At 44.1% G+C, this 22614-nt stretch overlaps 2 protein-coding genes across 4 annotated transcripts; both read right to left on the bottom strand.

Annotated features, from left to right (window-relative positions):
• Positions 1-167: 167 nt before the first annotated feature.
• LOC135241904 (tumor susceptibility gene 101 protein-like) lies at positions 168-13313 on the bottom strand. 2 transcript variants are annotated; one of them, XM_064312680.1, is made up of 10 exons: positions 12923-13313; positions 12438-12525; positions 11715-11780; positions 10210-10373; positions 9082-9199; positions 7858-7921; positions 6717-6814; positions 3941-4143; positions 2657-2896; positions 168-2107 (listed from the first exon to the last, which is right to left on the bottom strand). In XM_064312680.1, the coding sequence occupies exons 1-10, from the start codon at positions 12965-12967 to the stop codon at positions 2018-2020; spliced, it is 1176 nt and encodes a 391-aa protein (XP_064168750.1). In that variant the 5' UTR covers positions 12968-13313; the 3' UTR covers positions 168-2017. The 2 variants fall into 2 exon arrangements, with proteins under 2 accessions (XP_064168750.1, XP_064168751.1); XM_064312681.1 differs by lacking the exons at positions 12438-12525; positions 12923-13313 and adding an exon at positions 12005-12144.
• Positions 13314-14766: 1453 nt separating this feature from the next.
• Positions 14767-18539, bottom strand: LOC135241906 (tumor susceptibility gene 101 protein-like). Of its 2 annotated transcripts, none has more exons than XM_064312684.1 (7): positions 18351-18539; positions 17977-18064; positions 17796-17861; positions 17132-17295; positions 16445-16562; positions 15558-15648; positions 14767-15275 (listed from the first exon to the last, which is right to left on the bottom strand). In XM_064312684.1, the coding sequence occupies exons 1-7, from the start codon at positions 18393-18395 to the stop codon at positions 14924-14926; spliced, it is 924 nt and encodes a 307-aa protein (XP_064168754.1). In that variant the 5' UTR covers positions 18396-18539; the 3' UTR covers positions 14767-14923. The 2 variants fall into 2 exon arrangements, with proteins under 2 accessions (XP_064168754.1, XP_064168753.1); XM_064312683.1 differs by having other exon boundaries at positions 15558-15654; positions 18351-18528.
• Positions 18540-22614: the final 4075 nt, after the last annotated feature.

Genomic DNA, 22614 nt, shown 5'->3' with positions numbered 1-22614 from the left:
ACATGGGAGGTTTTTAGACCGATCATAGAGGAGTGGCCCAATGTGCCTAGAGACTGGGTGTCTCAGCATTCAGTGTTGCCATGGTCACAGGAAGCTGTAGGCATCCAGACTCCTGGACCACCAGATTCTTCCTGTTTGCATTAATTATAAAAACAAAACAAAACAGCTTTTGGAAATTATTTTTTTATTTCTAAATAGGATCCCCAACAACAATATTTCCATTTTACATGTCCAACAAAGTGCATTTAGTAAAAGTTCAAATGCAAAATATGATATTATTCACCTGATATAAGTTAGATTGGAGGAAGTTAAATTTTTTTAATCTGGTATTAGTCTTCGACATTAATCCTGAACTAGAAAAAAGTATCCCTTAACAGCAAGATCTGAGAGAATAAGAACTTGCCATACCTGTCTATAAAGAACAAGAACACAGAAACAAAAAAGATTGTAAATAAAAATGAAATAAAAAAGACAGAAAAATAAAATGGCAACTTCATACGAAAAACTACACCTTTCCTTCTGAGGACTTTGACTCTGCCTTGTACCATGTGACCCACTGCTCCATGCTTTACAGTAGCATGTGTGCATTTAGGTGAAACTGACACACAAGGACTGCACACAGCCTAAGTGCCTTAACCAGGCCCAAACCAGGAATAACGCACTGCTGCACAATCAACTCCGCAATATCCAGTTCCTGCAGGCAACAAGGCTGGTCACAGGAAGTCTAAACGCAACACAGGAAGTGATGTCAATGGCTCAACCATCCTCAAACAGAAGCTCAGGGCATCCAAAACGAACAATGTCCCCAAGTTTGAGCAGCAAGTCCTACATTTTAAAAACCAGAGGGTGAAAGTAGCATATATCTCCTGTCCATCCTGAAAGGTTGTGGCGCATAATTTATACTGAGTAACCTTTCCTCAGCGGCGGCACAGGCTCCCTTTCCAAAGAGCAGTGACCCAGCGGCCCAGTGACCCAGCGGCAGGCATGCGGAGCTGACAGACCCAACACTGCACCCCCATCCACCCCACATCGCGTCTGAACCCCACACCGCCACACTGCGTCTGAACCCCACATTGCCCCACAGACGTTACAGTGTCAGTTAGGTTCAGTGCTGCAAAAGAGCTGCATGTGTAGTTCTTAGTTTGTTTGTTTTTTTTTGCCACCAGGTCCAGAGACATTTAGCAGAGACTGGGTGACAGCAACCGAAAGCAGTGACTCTTCGCCAAGTTAACCAGTAAAAATGACATTTGCAGTTTACCCACTCAAGGGACCATAATTCTCTCTGTTCCCCAAAAGAGCCTTCAGCTTCCTGCAGTAAAGAGCCTTCAGCTTCCTGCAGTAAAGAGCCTTCAGCTTCCTTCAGTAAAGAGCCTTCAGCTTCCTGCAGTAAAGAGCCTTCAGCTTCCTGCAGTAAAGAGCTTCAGCTTCCTGCAGTAAAGAGCTTCAGCTTCTTGCAGTAAAGAGCCTTCAGCTTCCTTCAGTAAAGAACCTTCAGCTTCCTACAGTAAAGAGCTTCAGCTTCCTGCAGTAAAGAGCTTCAGCTTCCTGCAGTAAAGAGCTTCAGCTTCCTGCAGTAGGGCAGAGTTAGTGTTCACGTAACCTGTCAGCCGACCAATCAAGACGCGCTGCTAATGCTTATAAATCACTGGACTGCACTCTGGCCACTGGTCAACCTACAATCCTTTTGTCTGCTCCCCCAGAGCCATTATTCTACTTTACATTTCAGAAATCTGTTTTTGAAGCAGATACCGTTTGATTATTCGGTTTTCTGCGCCCAAAAGTCGGCTATATTTGGCTGAGAAGATTAGAACACCTTCCACCAAACAGCAAAGAGGAGGGGGTGGGAGAGCGGGCTTGGTATGACCTCCCCACCCAAATGTGACATATTGGAGAGGGCGAGGAGTTGGGGGAGGGGGGTGCAGATAAACTCAAAAAAGAAGAGGGAAAAGAAATCACAAATGAGAGAGACCGTCCTGTCTTAAAAAGAGGTGCATTGTGGGAGGTGAGTGGAGGTGACTCAGTAGAGGTCGCTGAGGCCGGCCGTCTTGCGGGCTTTCTGCATGAGCGCTCGGAGCTGGAACTGCTTCCGCGACAGCAGCCGCACGTGCTGGAAGAAACAGACAACAATGTTAGGGTTAGGGTTAGGACACGGGAGGGGAGGGAGCTTAAACAAGACCCTCAGTGGCTTCAGTACAGGAGGGCGGGGCCTTGCAGGCTGTGACATCAGACTCACAGCTGTGACATCAGACCCACAGTAGCATTACAGGCTGTGATGTCAGACTCACAGCTGTGACATCAGACCCACAGTAGCATTACAGGCTGTGATATCAGACTCACAGTAGCATTACAGGCTGTGATATCAGACCCACAGTAGCATTACAGGCTGTGATATCAGACCCACAGTAGCATTACAGGCTGTGATATCAGACTCACAGTAGCATTACAGGCTGTGATATCAGACTCACAGTAGCATTACAGGCTGTGATATCAGACTCACAGTAGCATTACAGGCTGTGATATCAGACTCACAGTAGCATTACAGGCTGTGATATCACATTCACAGTAGCATTACAGGGTGTGACTGAGAGCGGGGGGAGAGCGTGATGAGGGAGAGAGGGAGCGGGGGAACAAGGTGAAGGAGGGGTAAAGTACTGACCTTGAGGAAGACCTCCAGGTCGATGACCCCGCGGCGTAGCGCCTCCCCCAGGTAGAAGATGGTATCCTCGATGGCGTTCTCCTCTGCATACAGATTGAGGATCTGCTTGTAGAGGGGCGCAGTGGGAACGATGACATCATCAATGTCGTTGTTCTCCGATTGGTTCTCCATCTTCTCCAGGGCGGCACTCAGCTCCTCGTCCTTCTTCTTCAGCAGGTCAATGTTCCGGTCCACCTCCGCCTACCACACACACCACACACCACGCACACATATGCACACGCACATACGCACGCACGCACGCACGCACGCACGCACGCACGCACGCACACGCACACACGCACACGCACACACGCACACACCACACACACACACAGACCACACACACGCACACACACACATTTAAGGGCTGTGTACACATTGGAAGCACTGCGCAATGGCCACACATTCCTGAAGGATAGCACTGTCAAACATTACAAAACTGTATTTGAAGAACATGCTCAATATTCCTGAAGAGCAAAGCATTGTGGGATACATGGGTCTGAAACACAAATACAAAAGCTTGTGGAATGAATGCTGGCACACCCAGGTACAGGGGCGACATAGCTCAGGAGGTAAGACCGATTGTCTGGCAGTCGGAGGGTTGCCGGTTCAAACCCCGCCCTGGGCGTGTCGAAGTGTCCTTGAGCAAGACACCTAACCCCTAACCCCTAACTGCTCTGGTGAATGAGAGGCATCAACTGTAAAGCGCTTTGGTAAAAGCGGTATTAATGCAGTCCATTTACCATAACACACAAGCCAGCGATACACAGTCATTGAATAACACACACAGCCAGTCTGATTAACACACACAGCCACCTGAATAACACACACAGCCAGTCCGAATAACACACACAGCCACCTGAATAACACACACAGCCAGCCTGCATGTCTGTCCAAAGGCAGGAATGTGGGGACAGTGTGCGCTGTTTCAGGTGCGTTTGGGGACACAGCGGAACACTGTCAGGCACAGGGTCACACGCCTTTGTTTCTGTGGTGCAGGTGGTGCGTTACGGTAAACCTGCGGATGCTACAGAAAGGGGCGGAGCCACAGACCCCTGCGCCAATCAAGCCGGAGAGGCGGAGCACAGACCGCGCATCAAACGGAGGCGAGCACAAGCCTGCACATCAGCCGGGCGGAGCCCAGAGCCTCGCCAACAGCCGGAGAGGGGCGAAGCCACAGAGCCCTGCACCAATCAGGCCGGAGAGGGGCAAAGCCACAGAGCCCTGCGGAGACGGTCTGCTCACCACTTCCTGGTCCAGGCGGGACACCATGTCCTCCAGGCGCTGGTGGCCCTTCTTCAGGTCCTCCTCGGTGCGCTTGAGCGCGTCCAGCTCGGCCTGAGCCCGGTCCATCTCCTCCTTCATCCGCCACCGCAGCTTATCGCTCACCGCTGAGATCAGAGAGGCGCGGATGGTGTCCTCCCCAATGGTGCCGTCCTGGCTGGGGCCTGGCAGGGGAAAGGGCGCACGGCTGGGTTAGGAACAGGGCTGCGTTATGTTATGTGCCTAACATGCATACATACACAAGGTCCTACTAGCTCACACACACACACACACACACACAAACACAAACACACACCACACACCACACCACACCACAAACGCAAGACTCTACTGGCTCTGGCTGGGGTGTGTCAGGACACTGAAGGTTCACACCGTGCTGCAGTACGTGTTTTAACACACTTCCTTTCACACGCTTCATTTACCACATTAAACACGTTCCTGGATCTGCACTTTCTCTAGCGAAGATTAGTCACATTCAGACCGTTTACTCAGACCAGCCATGCTGTACACAGACTGTGTGCTGTGATGACGCATGATTAGACCAGGGGTGTGGTGAGGAGCGGGTCCTTGGCTTAAACCCTTTTATAGACTTTATTAATGCTCAATGCATTGCATTCATTTTGCATTTATACACTTTCAGGATTCAAAAAGAGCAGGGAACTGTCAGGAATATGTCCTATTTTTACTGCTACAGAATTTGTAAACAGTGTTTCAAATACAAATGAGGCCACAATGAAGGCCCCCACTTAGGAACCAGGTATGTTGATTTCTAGAACATTACTGTGGTGAATCTACACTGCATTAAGAACCCTGACATCTTCAGCTCAGTCCTCCCTCCACCTCACCATCCCGAGATGCACTTCACTGCATTTCGCATCAGTTTACCCCTTTATGGCATAACATCACTAATTTGTGATTAGACTTTTCAACTCAGCATTCTAATGCTGATGTTACAATCACTACTGGCAGTTAAAAGCAATGGAGTTCTAGAACACTGACTTAGAATTTTGTGGGGGAAAAAAAATCTTCCAGGAAACCGGCTCTTCTAAGGGTTAATGGAATAGATGCTGGATCCAGACTGTCAGCAGCCGTAGTTTCTGCTCCTTGCTCTCTGTGACCTGATTCCATGTCTGTTTTTCGCTCTTTTCCCCTGATTCCTCTGCAGTGTGGCCGGACGCTGTTAAACCAGCATTCACTGCCGCGAGGTCCGCCATCGATTCAGGGGTGCAGACAGGAGAGCACACGTGGTAGTCGCTGCTCTGCATCACACTGCAGTGTCCCCAACCGGTCAGCACAGACGCCAATCTGAGGAAGACCAGGCCAGGCAGCACAGACGCCAGTCTGAGGAAGACCAGGCCAGGCAGCACAGACGCCAGTCTGAGGAAGACACTTCTTCAGCAGCCTGACCCTAACAGCCAAACTGGCAGACTCCCCACTGACCAGCAGGGGTGGCAGGTGCACAATCATCCTGGCCAACTGTAACCTGAAGCTAGACCCACCTGAGCACGGCCCAGCACCCAACATTCTTTTTTAAAAAACGAACCATCTGCAACAATACTTGCGAATGCATGAAATCCACACCACACATTGGATACAACAGTTATAAATAAACTATTAAGTACATTAAAATTAAGAAATACATGCATCATAACTAGCTTCATGGCCAACTGCACTAGGCCTTAACTGTATCAACATAATAATCAATATAATGACAGGAAGCTTTCGTTCCATGCGACAGGATCTCCATGGATAAATCCAGGGAACAGAAGCCGTGCTGTTTAGGACAGTGGCAGTTTGGCGCTGTCCGCAGCAGTAGGAATGCCTGGAGTTCACCAGCGTTTGGGACTGCTGGAGTTTGGGACGGCCGTAGTTTGGGACAGCTGGAGTTTGGGATGGGAGCACGGACAGGGTGGAGGAGGGGGAGGGGAGGCGGAGGACGCAGGCGGGGGCGTAGGCCGAAGTCAGCAGTGTTAATGTCAGAGTTGATCTCTGCCCACTCTGAAGGCTGCCCAGGGAACCCTACCCCACCAGAGGCTGCCCTAAATTTAGCAGCTGAGCAGACAGGCCCTTTCAGCGTGACCCCCGCCACGCCCCATGACCTTTACCACCCCAGCTCCGCTTACTGCCGAGACCTTTCCAATGCGGACTGGCTCTGGGCCACCCTCACAATAGAAGCCATACTCCAGACAGGGCAAAGGTCAGAGGTCACGGTCAGAGAAAGGTTGTAGTAAAACATAGTGACACCCCAGTGGAGAACAGGCATCTACCTTTGGAACGGGTGCTTGTGTGAGTTAAAGGTTATAGTTTGAGCTCCATAGTTATGCCAGCTGCTCTTTTACTTAATTTTATTATGTGATCTGCAAACCGCACACATCAGCAGAGCATTTTATTACAGAAACATTTATGACTGCTCCACAGTCTGGACTCCCAGTTACCTCAGGTATGAAGGCGGTATTATGAAACACATTTATTCCGAAAATAGATCTTGAAAATGAGAAATGGAAGAGGAAGTCTGGATTGTTCAATCTGACCAATCCAACAAGCCCAGAAAATCTCAGCGCTTGTCAACAGAACCAATCAATTTGCAAAAAAAATTAATGAATTCAGTCGAATACTTCACAGCAAATGCATGTTCCTCTCAGATACCCTGTATGAGTGCAGCAGAGCCTTACAGCTTGGGTGAGGCAGGCCATGCAGCATGACACTACAATTCCCAGAGGGCAGTGGGGCAACTTACCAACAGTTGTGATAGGAGTCTGGGAGGTGTAGTGATTTGCGCCAGCTGTGGCAGGGTATGAGTTTCCACTGGGGTAACCAGGGTAGCCAGGGTACCCACTGGAGAGAACACACAGCACACTGATTGTCACACACAGCACACTAATTTCAACACAGCACACTAATTACCACACACAGCACACTAATTTCAACACAGCACACTAATTACCACACACAGCACACTAATTACCATCCTCTGCGTCTTTCTCTGCAAACAAGAACTAAACAGGCATTCAGCAAAGCGCTTCTTTTCACTCCACCTTGCAACAGTTGAGCTAAAAACAGTCATACCACTACCAGAGCCCCACCCCGCCAAGCTCTGCTACAGCCAATCAGGCTCTGCGCTGAGGGCGGTCCACCATAGGGGGCGCTGGCGCAGACTGGATTCGATACCAGACTGCTGGACCCACGCACCCCCATCCACACACTAGAACAGCTCCATAACAGGACGAGCCCCCTTCTAGGACTGTAGCTCAGTGTCTGTAGCTCAGTGTTTCTGTGCATAGTTTCTATGGTAGAGGGCTACAACGCTCTGTAGCTCAGTGTTTCTGTGCATAGTTTCTATGGTAGAGGGCTATAACGCTCTGTAGCTCAGTGTTTCTGTGCATAGTTTCTATGGTAGAGGGCTACAACGCTCTGTAGCTCAGTGTTTCTGTGCATAGTTTCTATGGTAGAGGGCTATAACGCTCTGTAGCTCAGTGTTTCTGTGCATAGTTTCTATGGTAGAGGGCTATAACGCTCTGTAGCTCAGTGTTTCTGTGCATAGTTTCTATGGTAGAGGGCTATAACGCTCTGTAGCGCAGTGTTTCTGTGCATAGTTTCTATGGTAGAGGGCTATAACGCTCTTTAGCTCAGTGTTTCTGTGCATAGTTTCTATGGTAGAGGGCTATACGCTCTGTAGCTCAGTGTTTCTGTGCATAGTTTCTATGGTAGAGGGCTATAACGCCCTGTAGCTCAGTGTTTCTGTGCATAGTTTCTATGGTAGAGGGCTATAACGCTCTGTAGCTCAGTGTCTGTAGCTCAGTGTTTCTGTGCATAGTTTCTACGGTAGAGGGCTATAAAGCTCTGTAGCTCAGTGAAGGGCATGCAGTGCTCCCACTCACCCTGGGCTGGCAGCATGCCCGGGCCCATAAGGCGACACCGCTGGCATACCGGGCATGTAGGACGCTGTGGGCGAGAAGGGCAGAGCACACTCAGACATGACCACTCTCTACTGCAGCACAACAAAGTGCCACTGGCGCCATCTGCAGGCAGAGAGTACTAACAGCGCCCTGTCACCAGGATCCCAAGACCAGAGTAAAAAAATTGAGCTGAGAAAAGGCTTTAAAGGAGTAACATGGTGGTTGAACGTGACACTTCCCAGTTGTCTTTAGGCAACAACAAAACAAATGTGCATAATTTTTTTATTATTCAGTCATTTCAATGTACTTTAAAACGTATTTTTATAAGCTTAAATTTCCCACTATAAAAGTTCACCCGAACCGTCTGGGCGTGGTAATGAGAACTGTCAGTTAGCTATGATTGACAGACCGTGCCCCGTTACCATAGCTACTACCCCCATGATACCCGCTGTTTTTGGGAGACTTTTCACAAGCTAGCTAGCTTAGTAGTATATCAAGTATCGATAGATAGCTAAGGTAAGGACGTTGACTTATATCCAATTATAATTTTTGCTATCTAGCTAGCCAAGTTAAGATAAAAGCACAACTATAACGTCCTCATAAAAGCAAACTACCTAGCTAACGTTAACTAGCTAGCTAAATGAATATAACCAGAAATAATCTAATAGTCCTTAAAAGGCACTCTAATTTAAATGAACCTAACGTTAGTCAAATATTTGCCTTGTCTTGCCTGTAAGCCAGCGGCGCAAACTATGGGTCTCGAGTTATCCATGGGTTTACGGGGCGTGGAAAGGGAAGTGGTTACTGTGTTCGTGACGCACCAAGTTGACAACATTCTCAACCGGTTGAAAATAGGACAATAAATTTAAAACGCATATTTCTCCAAAAATACAGAACGGACATATTTAATACTTTACTCATTGTGTTTCTTCGATGCCTCTTGTGCAAATAGCACACAAAACCGAGAAAGTGTGAAAATCACCATGGTACTCCTTTAATACTGAACCACAACACTCTAAAATGGCCTACAATTTAAAAATGGTGAAAATGCTAACTATAAATCTGGTGATAAGAAAACTGTGTATGGTCAGAAGATCATCATAATTAAACAGGCAAAAGTATGGAAGATGAGTGCATTGGAAAAGTGAGACATCGCTGTGAGATGCTGAATGATTATGGGGTGGGGGGGGGCACCTCTGCACTCACCATTGGGGGGTCCAGATGCCTGGAAAGGGCTCTGCGTTGTGGGGCGGGAAAATACTGGAGGCTCCTCCCCAAACACCACGATCATCACCTGGATTAGTCCGTACAGGTCTGACTGGGGCTGCACACCACATCACACAAAATAAGACACGCTCTAAATCCAGGAAAACCTCAGAACATATATTCACTCAGAACAGTTTTACTTTTTATGAGCGAACAGCCTTGGCTGTACTTGGACAGTGGAAAACAGGCAGACGATGCTGCCATGGGTTAGACTGCCATGCAGCAGCAACGCATCAGAAGCAGGAGAAAAGACCTGCAGTTCGGACAGAACCGAGCCAGACCGGGCCAGCAGCCTTACAGGCCTCAGGTCTAACAGCAAAAGCATTTGGCCCAAAGTGTTGAAGCAGACTAACTGGACAGTGACTCTGGATCTGTCTGTGGTGTCAGGAGCTGAGCTGCATTCTGTCAGCAAACAGGCAGGCACAGCCAGCAGCTAATGAGATCCACAGGGTGTGTGCAGGGTGCTGTATAGCTGTGTTTATATTACACATATGCAGGAGACGCGCTGTGTAAATAAAGCCAGCGCTCTGGAGGGGGTCATCAGTAAATCTGCTAATTCTCCCTGAACTCACTGCTTTTTCAAACCATACACCTGAGAGGAACATTCAGGGACAGGTGAGCTTTTTCAGGTGAGTTTCAGGTGAATGTGGTGGGCGATAACAGTGCGTGTAACGTATCCGACAGAGAGGTGCTCAATCTCGCCGTGTTAGCTCAGCCTGTGGGATGAGTGTTTTGGGTAGTAAGTCACTCAGGCTGTGGGATGAGTGTTTTGGGTAGTAACAGTCACTCAGGCTGTGGGATGAGTGTTTTGGGTAGTAACAGTCACTCAGGCTGTGGGATGAGTGTTTTGGGTAGTAACAGTCACTCAGGCTGTGGGATGAGTATTTTGGGCACTAACAGTCCCTCAGGCTGGGCAGGGTAGGGGATAGCGTTGTCAGCAGAGTGCAACTCTTTAAGGCTCGAATGCTCCCTCATCCTCCAGCTATTCCGTCCATTCAGGTAAATCTCTCCAGACACGAGCAGGTGACAGGCAGCCAATCACAGGTGAGCTGCACATCAGGGACTCACATGCTTCCACTCGTGCAGGTAGGGCAGGTAAATCTTGCCGTTGGCATCGATGTGTTTGCCAGTCTTGATCATCATGGCACTGGTGGGCTTCACAAAGCAGATGGGGGGGTTGTAGGGGTAGGTGTCCAGAAGCCAGAGGCACACTGGGATGTTGTACACATTTCCTGAAACAAAAAAATTCAGATTTAAAAAAGGAATAAATGGTGAACCCGAAGCTGATATGGTGACCAGCAATAAGCAGGCCGGAGAGATGATTCTCTGACAAATATAGTGCTCTATTCCAACGGTAAATGGTAAATGGACTGCATTTATATAGCGCTTTTATCCAAAGCGCTTTACAATTGATGCCTCTCAATCACCAGAGCAGTTAGGGGTTAGGTGTCTTGCTCAGGGACACTTCGACACGCCCAGGGTGGGGATCGAACCGGCAACCCTCCGACTGCCAGACAACCGCTCTTACCTCCTGAGCTATGTCGCCCCAGCTATGTCAACGGCCTTCGAGGACCTCGACTATACTTTAGACAAGGCAAGTTAATCGAACACAGATGATTACAGCAGTCACACAGCCCTCCTAGCAGTGGAAAATTACTGAACACTGACCTTCAAAAGAGGAAAAAAGAAACAAGCTGGGTTTTCTTTATCTCATTAGTGGCAATGAAAGAAGAATTTCCTTATCAGACATGCAGTCAACTCCTTATTTTTGCAGAGGGCCAGAGGACAGATGTACTTTGTACAGAAGGGATCAAGCCCTTAACAGTGAATTTATAAGCCATTAGAATAAGAACAGCCTTTTCAGTCAGTCAGCCTGTTCTTACCTGTGTCTGGTTGTGTGTGAATGTTCTTACCTGTATTTGGTTGTGTGTGAATGTTCTTACCTGTGTCTGGTTGTGTGTGAATGTTCTTACCTGTGTTTGGTTGTGTGTGAATGTTCTTACCTGTGTCTGGTTGTGTGTGAATGTTCTTACCTGTGTTTGGTTGTGCGTGAATGTTCTTACCTGTGTCTGGTTGTGTGTGAATGTTCTTACCTGTGCTTGGTTGTGCGTGAATGTTCTGACCTGTGTTTGGTTGTGCGTGAATGTTCTTACCTGTGTCTGGTTGTGTGTGAAGGTTCTTAGACGTGTTTGGTTGTGCGTGAAGGTTCTTAGCCGTGTTTGGTTGTGCGTGAAGGTTCTTACCTGTGTCTGGTTGTGTGTGAATGTTCTTAGCCGTGTTTGGTTGTGTGTGAAGGTTCTTAGCCGTGTTTGGTTGTGCGTGAAGGTTCTTACCTGTGTTTGGTTGTGTGTGAAGGTTCTTAGCCGTGTTTGGTTGTGTGTGAAGGTTCTTACCTGTGTCTGGTTGTGTGTGAAGGTTCTTAGCCGTGTTTGGTTGTGTGTGAAGGTTCTTACCTGTGTCTGGTTGTGCGTGAAGGTTCTTAGCCGTGTTTGGTTGTGTGTGAAGGTTCTTACCTGTGTCTGGTTGTGTGTGAAGGTTCTTAGCCGTGTTTGGTTGTGTGTGAAGGTTCTTACCTCTGTAACTGACTGGCACCGTTCCTGTCAGACTCATCAGCTCTCTGGTGGAACCGTCATTGAAAACTGAGAATGGAACATTTTGTAAGTAACTACCAAGAACAAAAGAACATAAAAATGGAACAAATTTCAGCCAGGATGTGAAAATATGAAAGTCTGATATTAAGTGATTAAACATAAAAACCTATAAACACCGATAGCAGGCAATCAAACCATTTGCAAGCCAATACTAATATAATTTACCTTCAGAACAAATCCTTCATCTCTACCATATATAGTTAGACATTTACCTATTCATGTGTTCTTCTGGACTATGAAAAACGAAATGCTTAAATGTAAATGTTTCTCAAGCTGTGTCACCATCTGTCACGTATGTACATTCCGAACAGAAAAGTTTGCAGATCCTTTCCTCAAGTACCTTCGCTGTCGCAGTCAGTTAACACATTACGTAGCTGGCCGCACATTCAGTGTACTGCCCTAGTGAAATATTCAAACGTGAACCTTTCATAATTTCTCCGAGAACCGCACCTGTTAAGTCTTTCTCAGGGGCGGGGCCTCGTCAAAATCTCACTTAGTGTTACACACTTCTTACTAACGTTATGAAAATGTCTGTTTTCACAGTTGTCATATTTACTGGTTTCCAAAGTGGCATCGTCATAGATCATATATGTTGGTAAACGAAACGTAACGTCACGGAACTCGGAACCAGAGGCCTGTGCTTACCGTAGGCATCCATTAGCGGCTTCAAATCCTTGTACTGGGAAATCACGTTGGTAATTTCACGTACTGTCAGGTCTCTGTACTTGTATTGCTGGATAACACAGTGATGATGGTGGTAAGTCAATGACAGACTTTATTACACTCATACATGGTTTCGCTTCTATCCAGGGTTGTTAGTCTAAATGGAAATGCAATAGCCTGACGTTACTCTGGATTATCTTTGTTGTCAGATCATCAACGCCCTGAAGTGATCTATGCTTTACATTTAGCATACAGTTATATTTAGCCAGCTGGCAGTCCGTTTCTGGCAGATATAACATTAAGACACTTACTTTCAGTCAGCTAAGCGAAACATTAGTTATAAGCTGACAGCTAGCTAAAAAATAGCTAACAGGTGTAGAAATAGCTACCGAGCCAGCTGACTTAGCTAGCAATTACTAGCGAGCTAGCTAACGCTATTCAGTAGCTAGCCATTGGTTGTTGCTCACCTTTGACAGCATTTTCTTGAGTCCACTTTCGTTGACAACTGCCATGACTTGGTTCAGAGAATGAGACAATGTTTACGGCAACCAAAGAAGATTTTTTTTAAATTAAATCACACGCCGACCTTAAGCAATCAGCGACAAGACACAGACCTAGACTGGCAAACGAGCTAGCTATGTTAGCTAGGTACCTCGGGTAGCTAAGTAGCTACCCGATCTCACGAATACACAGCCTCGAATAAATCCCCGTATCCTGAAATGTCGGACTGTTTATGCTGTTGCCTTATTATAATATTTGGATATATAACCACTATTTATACGGTGCAAACTATATTCAAAATCATTTACAGAACTAAAATCAATCAAAAGTCTGGCGTACACATCCACGGAACACAACAGGAAGTGATGAGTATGACGGAAAAAACGTCCTTTTTCTCCAACTTCTTCCGGTCAAGTGACGCTAGGTGTTCTTAAAATGATTATTATGGGTATTAGGTAAATTCGTGCTTTAAAAATGTAAGATATAATACATTTTTTAAAATCGATTATTTCACATATCGCATAAGTAATTTTGATTAATTAATTTAATTTGGAGGTTTATATACGTTTGTATTTATAAATTTGTTGTTATGGTATTATCATTTTAGAAAAAAGTCATTTGTTATATATTTAGCTTTCTGTTTATTTGCTGAATTAGCTTTCATAGCAGTCCTAATCTCTAGATGTAAGCCTTTGTTTTTAGGTTGGTACAGTATGTTGTGGAAGATACTGAGACAAAGGCAGCTCATTTGAAGTCAAATCTTGTGTAAATTATTTGGCATTGTTCGGTGTGCATCTTCATGATTGTTTTAGTTTCAATAGCTTACTCGGCTGTGTCAGAGTTTTTCCGGTACGTCCAATTCTTCGTAAACGCGTTAATTGTATTCGGATCTGAAAGCGGATGATCTGCTCTCTGGGGCTGTGCTCTGACTGTAGCAGCTCGCTAAAAGCATGATCAACCACTCTAGTCTCAACGTACTCTGACTGTCCTCTGTCATTAAGAATGTGCAGGGCTAAAGCTGGGCAGGTACAATATGCTCCTTTGCTACCTTTGATTCTTTTTAACTATAGTAATGTGGTTTTTGGTGTGATAGATTGAGGGGGGCTGTTGGCTGCATTTTTCGTGGTTCTTTAAAAAACCCTTTTCCATTAGGTGGATGCCGTCCCTTACATGCCAAGAGCTAATGGTGGATCAGCAGCAGCACATCCCAATTAAACGCTGCAGCCATTTTTTTGTACAGCTGGGTATATTCTGAAGCAATTCAGGCTAAATACCTTGCTCAAGGTCCTAAAATACATGGGAATTGAACCTGCAATCTTTTGGTTACCAAACCAGTTCCCTGCGCATTATAATACACTGCTGTCCTTTGCAAAAACTTTTTACACTAAGTGGGGAACGTGTCTGTAAGCAAACACTGAGCATTAGCACTGTATTGAAAACAAAATGGATCATACGTGCTCCGCTGTTTCCTTTTCTCTTTTTTGACTTTTATGACCTTATAGGATAGTAACTACGGATTTATTCATAAATGTAATGCGCAGAGTTCACATTGTGAACTCGCTAAATATCGTCCGATAATTGCTGAAACCTTTTGAAATTAAATTGAATGGTTATTATCAGTTTAAAAATACAAGCAGATTGTAATGCACTCATCTGTGTTTCTTTTTTTTTTTCTTTTAAACCTATTTGACAGGCATGCAGAACATGGACATGAGTAATCCAACTTTGGCATTAATGTAAGGTCCGAATAGATAAGGCTCACCCTCACTAACACACAGAGTCACACAGATAATATAAAGTATATAAAGTATTAATATAAAGGACTTACTTTATTAAAGACAATTTTGACAAGAAAGTGGTGAGTTTGTGGCAATAATTTACAAGTAAGTCATAAGCGACTGGGATGGTTTAGCACGCGTTATGTACAAATGCTAAAACTGTCATTTTGCATGCAGCCTGTTACTCTACTATGCATCGTCTCCAAGCAGGCGTCTTAGTTTAATGGAGTAGTACTCCTCCTGTATCTCCAGAACCTGTTTCTGCCGCTGCAGCACCTCTATCTCCAGCTGGAGCTTCTGTCTCTGCAGCACAGACTCCTCTGAGGCAGGCATGGTGGTGCCAGACAAGCAGAGAGAAGCCAGGGCAGGGGGCAGCATCTCAGGGGCCGATACAGCTGCTGGACGGCTTTCAGGGGCCGATGCAGTTGCTGGATGGGTTTCAGGGGCTGAGAGTCTGCAGGACGATTTGCTGCTTTCTGCAGCTGAGAGGGTGAGGGAGGGTTTGCAATCATCTGAGGCCAATTCAGTTTGGTCACTGGTGCTGAAAATGTGGGGGGACAGGGGGGAAATCAACATTTGTTCATTTTTATTGTTATTATAAATTATATATGACAATAGTTTATGTACAACAACATAATCTTGGTTCTACTTAGATAGTGTTTTTTTCACACCATCATATTTGATTTGTTTAATCACTTGGTTCTCTTACACATTGTATGGAAAGTATTTAATTTGCAAAGATAGGATTCCTTCTGAAGGATACACACTTAAATAATCCATCAATCAGAGAAGCTGGTGTTGCTTTGCGTATACGGGTCTTTACCTCAGAGTTGGTTTCACAGTGTCCCCATTCCCTGTGGTACTGATACCAGAGTCAGCCATCAGGTTTATGTGTTCAGGGGCTGGACTTTGACCTACAACTACAATATGTGTAACTTTATTTAAATAATTTCATTAACACACATTTCTGTGCATACCTAGGGCCGTGCACAGTTTAGTTCATTTAGCCATGCAGAATTAGTGTAGAGACCATAAGTGCTTTCATACCAGTTATATGAGCAACAGCTGGCAGGCCCAGACTGTATAGTGTATTCAACAAAAGTGTTCTTTGTGATTTCTGAGCACACCAGTGCTCTCTTTCTTCTTAAGGATGTTAGCCTAAGGTTTGACATATGTCTCAGACTGTTCTTTATTTCTCAGCCACTTTTCACCAATTAAGGTCACGTATGAATTGCTCAAGTATTTATGAATTACTGTTAGAATTTACTAATAAGTGACCAATGACTTTATCATTTACTTGGAACAGGTTTGACACTCATTGATAGAATTTCTGACATTTTCATGCTTGGAGAGTTTTTTCTGAAGTTTTTTCACGGGCCATGCACTTTAAAGGCGAATTTGTTGGATTCAAATGAAGTAGCACAGAGGCTTTTTGTTGGATATGTCAGTCTGTATAATATGTGCACATGCAAACAAAACCCAAACTAAAACCTTTCAGAATGAACATAGGACTGGTGTTTTGGAGCTGATGTTAGCACTGCACGTTTAAATTGCGTTTCTCTAATTCTCTAATCACTTGACGGAATGAAACCAAAAGGACTAATCGCAGCTTAAAGGAGCAGAAATGTATGTCGTCCAGACAGGACAAGTGAGGCACAATATGGAGGGCACACTAAGACCGTGAGCGGGTTGGGGGGGTTCAGTGCTTACGGCTGGGGTGTTCAGGAGTCAGCAAGATCCTCGGTGTTGTGGGGCGGGAAAACACTGGAGGCTCCTCCCCAAACACCACGATCATCACCTGGATTAGCCTGTACAGGTCCGACTGGGGCTGGACACCACATCACACAACACATTTGTTTTGAACACATTCTGAAAATTGTCCAGCTACAGACAAGCAGATCCTTCCAGAAACAAAGTTTCATCCAAAATGGTCAACAGATACACAACTGGCCACAGCAGTAATATAAAGTTCTCTCAGAGAGACAGAGTCAAGTGCTCATCAGCCACTGGAAAGCGCTTCAAGCGCTTTGTTTCGACAGCAGGCCTTATCACTCAAATCATATGTTTTTTCAGATCCAATATTTCCGGGCAACGGTCCACACAATAAATTGGATTTGTGCATTCAGACAAGCTACATGTTTTTCATTCATGTCAAAAATGCTGATGTAAGTCAACATGACAAAAAAGTACTTGAGAGGGATTTGACTAGTCAGGCACAAGTCAGATATGTATACAAGTTAATATCCAATCCCATGTGATTATTGTGAACATTGATATGAACTCTCTTTCTGTCTGCTCACATAGTGTCCACTTTAAAAGACAAAATAAATAGAGCTGCATGTGTAGTGTACAGACTCCTTTAGCCAATCACAGGTGAGCTGCACGTCAGTGACTCACATGCTTCCACTCGTGCAGGTAGGGCAGGTAGATCTTGCCGTTGGCATCGATGTGTTTGCCAGTCTTGATCATCATGGCACTGGTGGGCTTCACAAAGCAGATGGGGGGGTTGTAGGGGTGTGTGTCCATGAGCCAGAGGCACACTGGAATGTTGTACACGTTTCCTGAAATATAGGTGTTAGAAAACACATGGAGGTCAGCTGGCTTCAGATAAAATGGTTTCTTAAAGGAAACTCCGGGTGACCCTGAGGTTGAACGCATTTCTAGAACAGAATGACAAGAAAGAGAAAGAAAGAATAAAACACCATATAGTTCATATTTAGTGGCTATTCTAATTAAATTTCCTAAAAACCAGCCATTACGCACGAGTGATTATATGTCCTTTATCGAGCCCAAAGACAGCCAATCTCCCTCGCTAAGTTGTTAAAGCCATTAGCGATGCACAAAACGCTCAGAAAACGTAATGCAATATAACGCGCTAATAATCCGTCGTTTCTCTGTTCAGCGTCTCTGTTCGTCATTTGGGTACTAATGCCTGTCAAGTCTATGAACCTTTATAATAACCGCTTAGGGATTATTAAAGGATGAAACAATTTGGCTATAGTTCTGCATGTTTTATTTTATCTGTGCAAATGTAGGGACAAACAGAATGTGAAACCTTTACCGCTGTAATTCACCGGCACGGTTCCTCGTAGACTCATGAAGTCTCTGAAGGAACCGTCATTGAAAACTGCAGCAGAGATCACAAATACAGTTTAATACAACATAACGCCATACATGAAATAAAAACGATGTATTCTTAATACGTCAAGCTCACGTAATAAAATCCCATCCATTCCAATTACCGTAAGCATCCATCACAGGTTTCAGATCCTTGTACATGGAGACCACGGTGATGATATCGTGAGCAGCCAAACTGACGTGCTTGTATTTCTAAGAAAATAAAAGAGGTTCATTTATAAAACTGGAAACAGGAGTCGCAAATAATCACTCTAGCATAAACTGGTTCATGTCAACAATCCGGAAATTGGTAACTGTCTTTTAGATCTCAGAGACGTTGAACTCCGCATCGCAGTCTACTGTGCCACAACTTCACCAAAAGAGGAAAAATAAAAGTAATTTTCTCAACATTTATACGAACTCAACAGTCAGCTCATTACAGAGATAAAAGTTTTAACATTAAGCATCAGGACTATATTTGTGATATGTTTTAATTTACCGCGGAAAGCATTTTCTTCAGCGTTTTTACGGTGACAGTGGCCATTTGAGTTTCAAGAGATGGGTTTTGAGGAACAAGAGCGGGGAATTCCTGCCTCTCCTTCTGTCCAGTTAAAAGTGAAAGTAAACACGTCCAATGGTGTTATAATAAAATACAATGTCTGTTAATTTATGTGTTTAGTGTGTGTTTATACCAAATACGTTTTTTTGGTAGTTCTTTGCAAAATATAAGTTGATTGTCACTCTCTTTTAAAGTCATCTGACTGACACATTCGGCCACGCCCTTATGTTCTTCTCTAGAGCTTAATTAAAGTTTCTTATAAAAATTAATCCTGTTTGAAACACCGCCTAAACTGACGAATTGCTGAAAGAGTGAATATCAGAAGGCATCTTCAAGGCAAGATTCATCTATTATTGGATGCTATAGCTTCCATCAATTAACGATCTTCTTCCTACAAACACTGAATTGGCACTTTAAAAAAATTGACCTGCCTTGTCAACAGACAGAATTCTGAATATCTGAAAGAATTCACAAATAAGCGCAAACTGATATTTTAGCGTTTTTTCCTTATCCTCCTCCTCCACCTTCTTTTTCTTCTTCATCCTCTTCTTCCTGATTACATCATCACAAATGTTCCAGGTCCACAAAGAATATGTCTTCTCATTGGACATTTACTTACATCAGCCAATAAAAATATTGGACACACGCAAAATGGACATACAGACGGGTGACAAATTAAAGGAAAACCCTGAATAAATAACATCAAATGGAGATGCTTCCATACAGACGTACTGCATGATACAATTAAGCAATTAACATCCTATCATGCTCTGTGGCATGTATAAAAATGCTGAGCATGCCCAGTTGACCTCAATTTTAGATCAAGATGGGAAGAGGAAAAGATCTAAGTTACTTTGAAATATGATTCAATATTTATATTAATATTGATATATTACATAAATACAGATACAATTTGACATATTGACTATTAAATCAATCTTCACACTTACAAAACTATACACAGATATGTTTGCCCCATTAATGTACTGTATGCTTCTACACACAGCGCCAAGTAACTTTAAATAATTTAGGAAATGTTGGGAAGCATTGATTTGGAATACAGCTTGTTTAATTTGTGTGAGCTAAAATAGCCAATATTGCTTCTTGTAACTTCTTGGCCTAATTTTACATCAATACTTTTAATGGCAGACATAGATTTTTCAAGTTTGAATTAGTGACTTACAGACAGTGCTTTGTATGTGTGAGTAACTTGCCATTTTTGAATGTTGAAACTATGTCTATTGTCAGATACCAGAATACCAATCGAGGAAAAGGCAGAGGAGAAACAAATTGCACCAATGAATGTAAATCTTCCTGAAAATGGAAGATAAAAAACTTGCTCAATATAACAAAAAATAGCCCAAATTATGGCAAACTGCCCAAAGTCATTTTTCCCCGCACAAAAATTAGCCCAGTTGGCCTAACCCAAAAGCCAGAAAGTCGAATGCTGGGTTTGTCACCGCTCAGTGCATAATCAAGCCTGTGTTCCAGGACAAAGGTGTCCAAAATCCAAAATGTCATTAGATTATAAATTGGTCATTGGTCCCTAAAAGCAAATCCACACATGAGTGTATACTAACATCAGAGATGTAGGCCATTGCTCTGGAAAAAAAATTAAAAATAAACATAAAATTAGATTTCAATTTATGCATTTAAAAAAAATGTATTTAATAGAACAACAATGTTGACTGTCTTTTTATTTACTGGAAATCACAAATTCTGTCCCCCCCCCCTTCCATTTCAAATGAACATTTTAATTGAAGTTCAAATTTCAATTTGAAATCTCAGGATCAGTTTGATACATTAAATGGCCAATAACTGGTACTGTTCTACATAAAGGTGGGACAAGAATTGTAATACACTGATAATGTACTGATAACTGAAACTTCTCTTATAGCTTTCACATTGGAAATAAATTAATTTTAAAATTTTTTGAGGACATATCGCTCAGTTTCTTAAACACCACCATTTCAACCACACACCCCTTTGTTTTTGAGCACACTAGCTTCTATGGTGCCTGAGGGAGAGTCTTCCATCTAAAATCAGGGAAAAATAGATCGGCCAGGATTTTCAGGACATGGCAGACAGCAGGGATATGCTTTGGCTGCTTCTCAAAAACGAACTGGACAGTGTGAGCAGTGGCCAGCGAGAAGATTCCAGAAGGAGGTGATTCCAGGCCCTATCCCCACCCAGAGCACCATCTTTACCCTAACCCAAACACTGGGTCCTAATCCCAAATCTCTTAACGTAAGACGAGAACAGGCCATTCAGCACAACACTGCTCGTCTATTCCTACCACTAAACTGTACTCTCTTCCTAGAACATGCCCTCTCACGGAAAACAGGGCCTATTATTTTCAGTGCTACAGTCCTTCCTATCACAAGGAAGGTCGGCTGAATCAGAGGACTCCTCCTGTGGGTTCTTTGCAACAAATTAAACAATCCTGAAGAGGGTACTACAGCAGTTAGCAATCAGATTCATTTTCAGAGCGAATCAACAGTCCATCCTCTCCTTTCAGAGTGAAATACGTTTCCTTGTCAGAAGATGAAATGACTTCTGTTTTTCTCCAAGATTCAGGAGCTTCCCCTTGAAAAATATGAAAGCAAAATTAATTCAATCAGGAATATTAAGACTGTGGTAAGTGTGAAACTGGTGTTACTGCTCTGGCCAAATCTAACAAAACCAGGGGAAATGGCCCAGGCAGTACTACTGACTCTGTGACACAGAAGCAGTCTATCAGAGCCCACTGGCTGAACTGCCTTACAAATATGATCAGTTCAAATGCTACAGAACATATTACAAAATAGTGTATATAATATTGATGCATTTAAAGGTTGGTTTCTTTGCTAAAAGGACTGGGGTACTCTGCAGAGTAATATTCTACAGCAGCAAAATGCAGAATGTTAATACAGGACACTAAAACTCCAGAAAATTAACTGATTTATTAAACAATTCATTACTGCTTGTAAAACTAGGGCAAGTAGTGATGAAAATGCACTACCCCCCACTCCCCCAAACACACAGCAAAACAACAAAAAAAGCTAGAATGTCCTCCTACATCTTTCACCCTTTAAAGCCGCACCATTCTAATTTTCGAAAGTATATTTCCGTTGGCTTAACGCTCCACACATTACATGTTTAAAGTATGCGGACACCTGACATCCAAAATCTCATCCAAAATTATGGGCAATAATATGGAGTTGGTCTCTCCTTTGCTGCTATAACAACCTCCACTCTTCTGGGAAGGCTTTATACTAGATATTGGAGCATTGCTTCAAGGATTTTCTTCCATTCAGCCACAAGAGCATTATTGAGGGCAGGCACTGATTGGGAAATTAGGCCTGGCTCGCAGTTGGCTTTCCAACAGATCCTAAAAATATTGGATGGGGTTGAAGTCAGGGCTCTGTGCAGGCTAGTCAAGTTCTTCAACACCGTTCTCCACAAAACCATTTCTATATGAAATGCTGTGTGCCCAGGACATGGTCCAGTTGGGGAAGCACAGCATTGTCTAGAATGTGATTGAATGCTGTAGCATTAAGATTTGCCTTCACTAGTACAAAGGGGCCTAGCTCAAACCATGAAAAACAGCCCCAGACCAAGGGGTGTCCAGATACTTTCGGTCATGCAGCGCATCTCTGTCATCCACCTCACCGGTGTTATTGCTTAAAACTGCTAGTTACAGGTGACACCTGGTTCTGTGAACTCCTGATGAATGGCCACTCACAGTTCTCCCAGACAGGAACAGGAATGGAGTTTGGCGGTGGGCGAATACAAACAGGGGGTTCCTCCCCAAACACCACGGCCAAAACCTGGATCAGCCCAAGCAGGTCCGACTGGGGCTGTGGAGCAGTAAAACCCCCCAAACAAAACAAAAAAGCAACATTAGACCTGTGATCAATTTCAACCTACTGCTGCCGTCAGGACGAGAGCCCTTGAGTTGGACCCAGAAGTCACGACAGAAAACCCCTGTCCTGAAATGAGGCAATGAACTCTTTAAAAAACTGCAATTTACATATACAAGATCTGTAGGCACCTTCAAACAAAATATATAGCTGCTCCATTCTGAGAGTGAAGTTTTCTAATATAGATAGATAATCACTTGCACTCAACACCAAGGACCAGGTCAAAAACCTTGGTGTCATTATTGGCTTAAATTTGGAGGCACACATCAGAAATGTCACAAAATTATCTTTTTACCATTTAA

The sequence above is a fragment of the Anguilla rostrata genome, chromosome 16, assembly GCF_018555375.3.
Source record: "Anguilla rostrata isolate EN2019 chromosome 16, ASM1855537v3, whole genome shotgun sequence".
Lineage (NCBI taxonomy): Eukaryota > Metazoa > Chordata > Actinopteri > Anguilliformes > Anguillidae > Anguilla > Anguilla rostrata.
Note: the sequence above shows the minus strand (reverse complement) of the source record. Positions and strands in the feature narration are given on the sequence as shown.

What these genes read in the sequence shown, in the direction of transcription:
- LOC135241904 (XM_064312680.1), bottom strand. Translation starts at nt 12,967, where the DNA reads ATGGCAGTTGTCAACGAAAGTGGACTCAAGAAAATGCTGTCAAAG. An exon ending in ACCTGCACGAGTGGAAGCAT is followed by an intron (nt 9,200 to 10,209) that starts GTGAGTCCCTGA and finishes TGTGGTGTGCAG; the next exon opens with CCCCAGTCAGACCTGTACGG. An exon ending in GGCATCTGGACCCCCCAATG is followed by an intron (nt 7,922 to 9,081) that starts GTGAGTGCAGAG and finishes TCTCGCCCACAG; the next exon opens with CGTCCTACATGCCCGGTATG.
- LOC135241906 (XM_064312683.1), bottom strand. Translation starts at nt 18,395, where the DNA reads ATGGCCACTGTCACCGTAAAAACGCTGAAGAAAATGCTTTCCGCG. An exon ending in CGTGCCGGTGAATTACAGCG is followed by an intron (nt 17,296 to 17,795) that starts GTAAAGGTTTCA and finishes CCTATATTTCAG; the next exon opens with GAAACGTGTACAACATTCCA. An exon ending in GACTCCTGAACACCCCAGCC is followed by an intron (nt 15,655 to 16,444) that starts GTAAGCACTGAA and finishes CACATATTGTAG; the next exon opens with TTGTAGGTCAAAGTCCAGCC.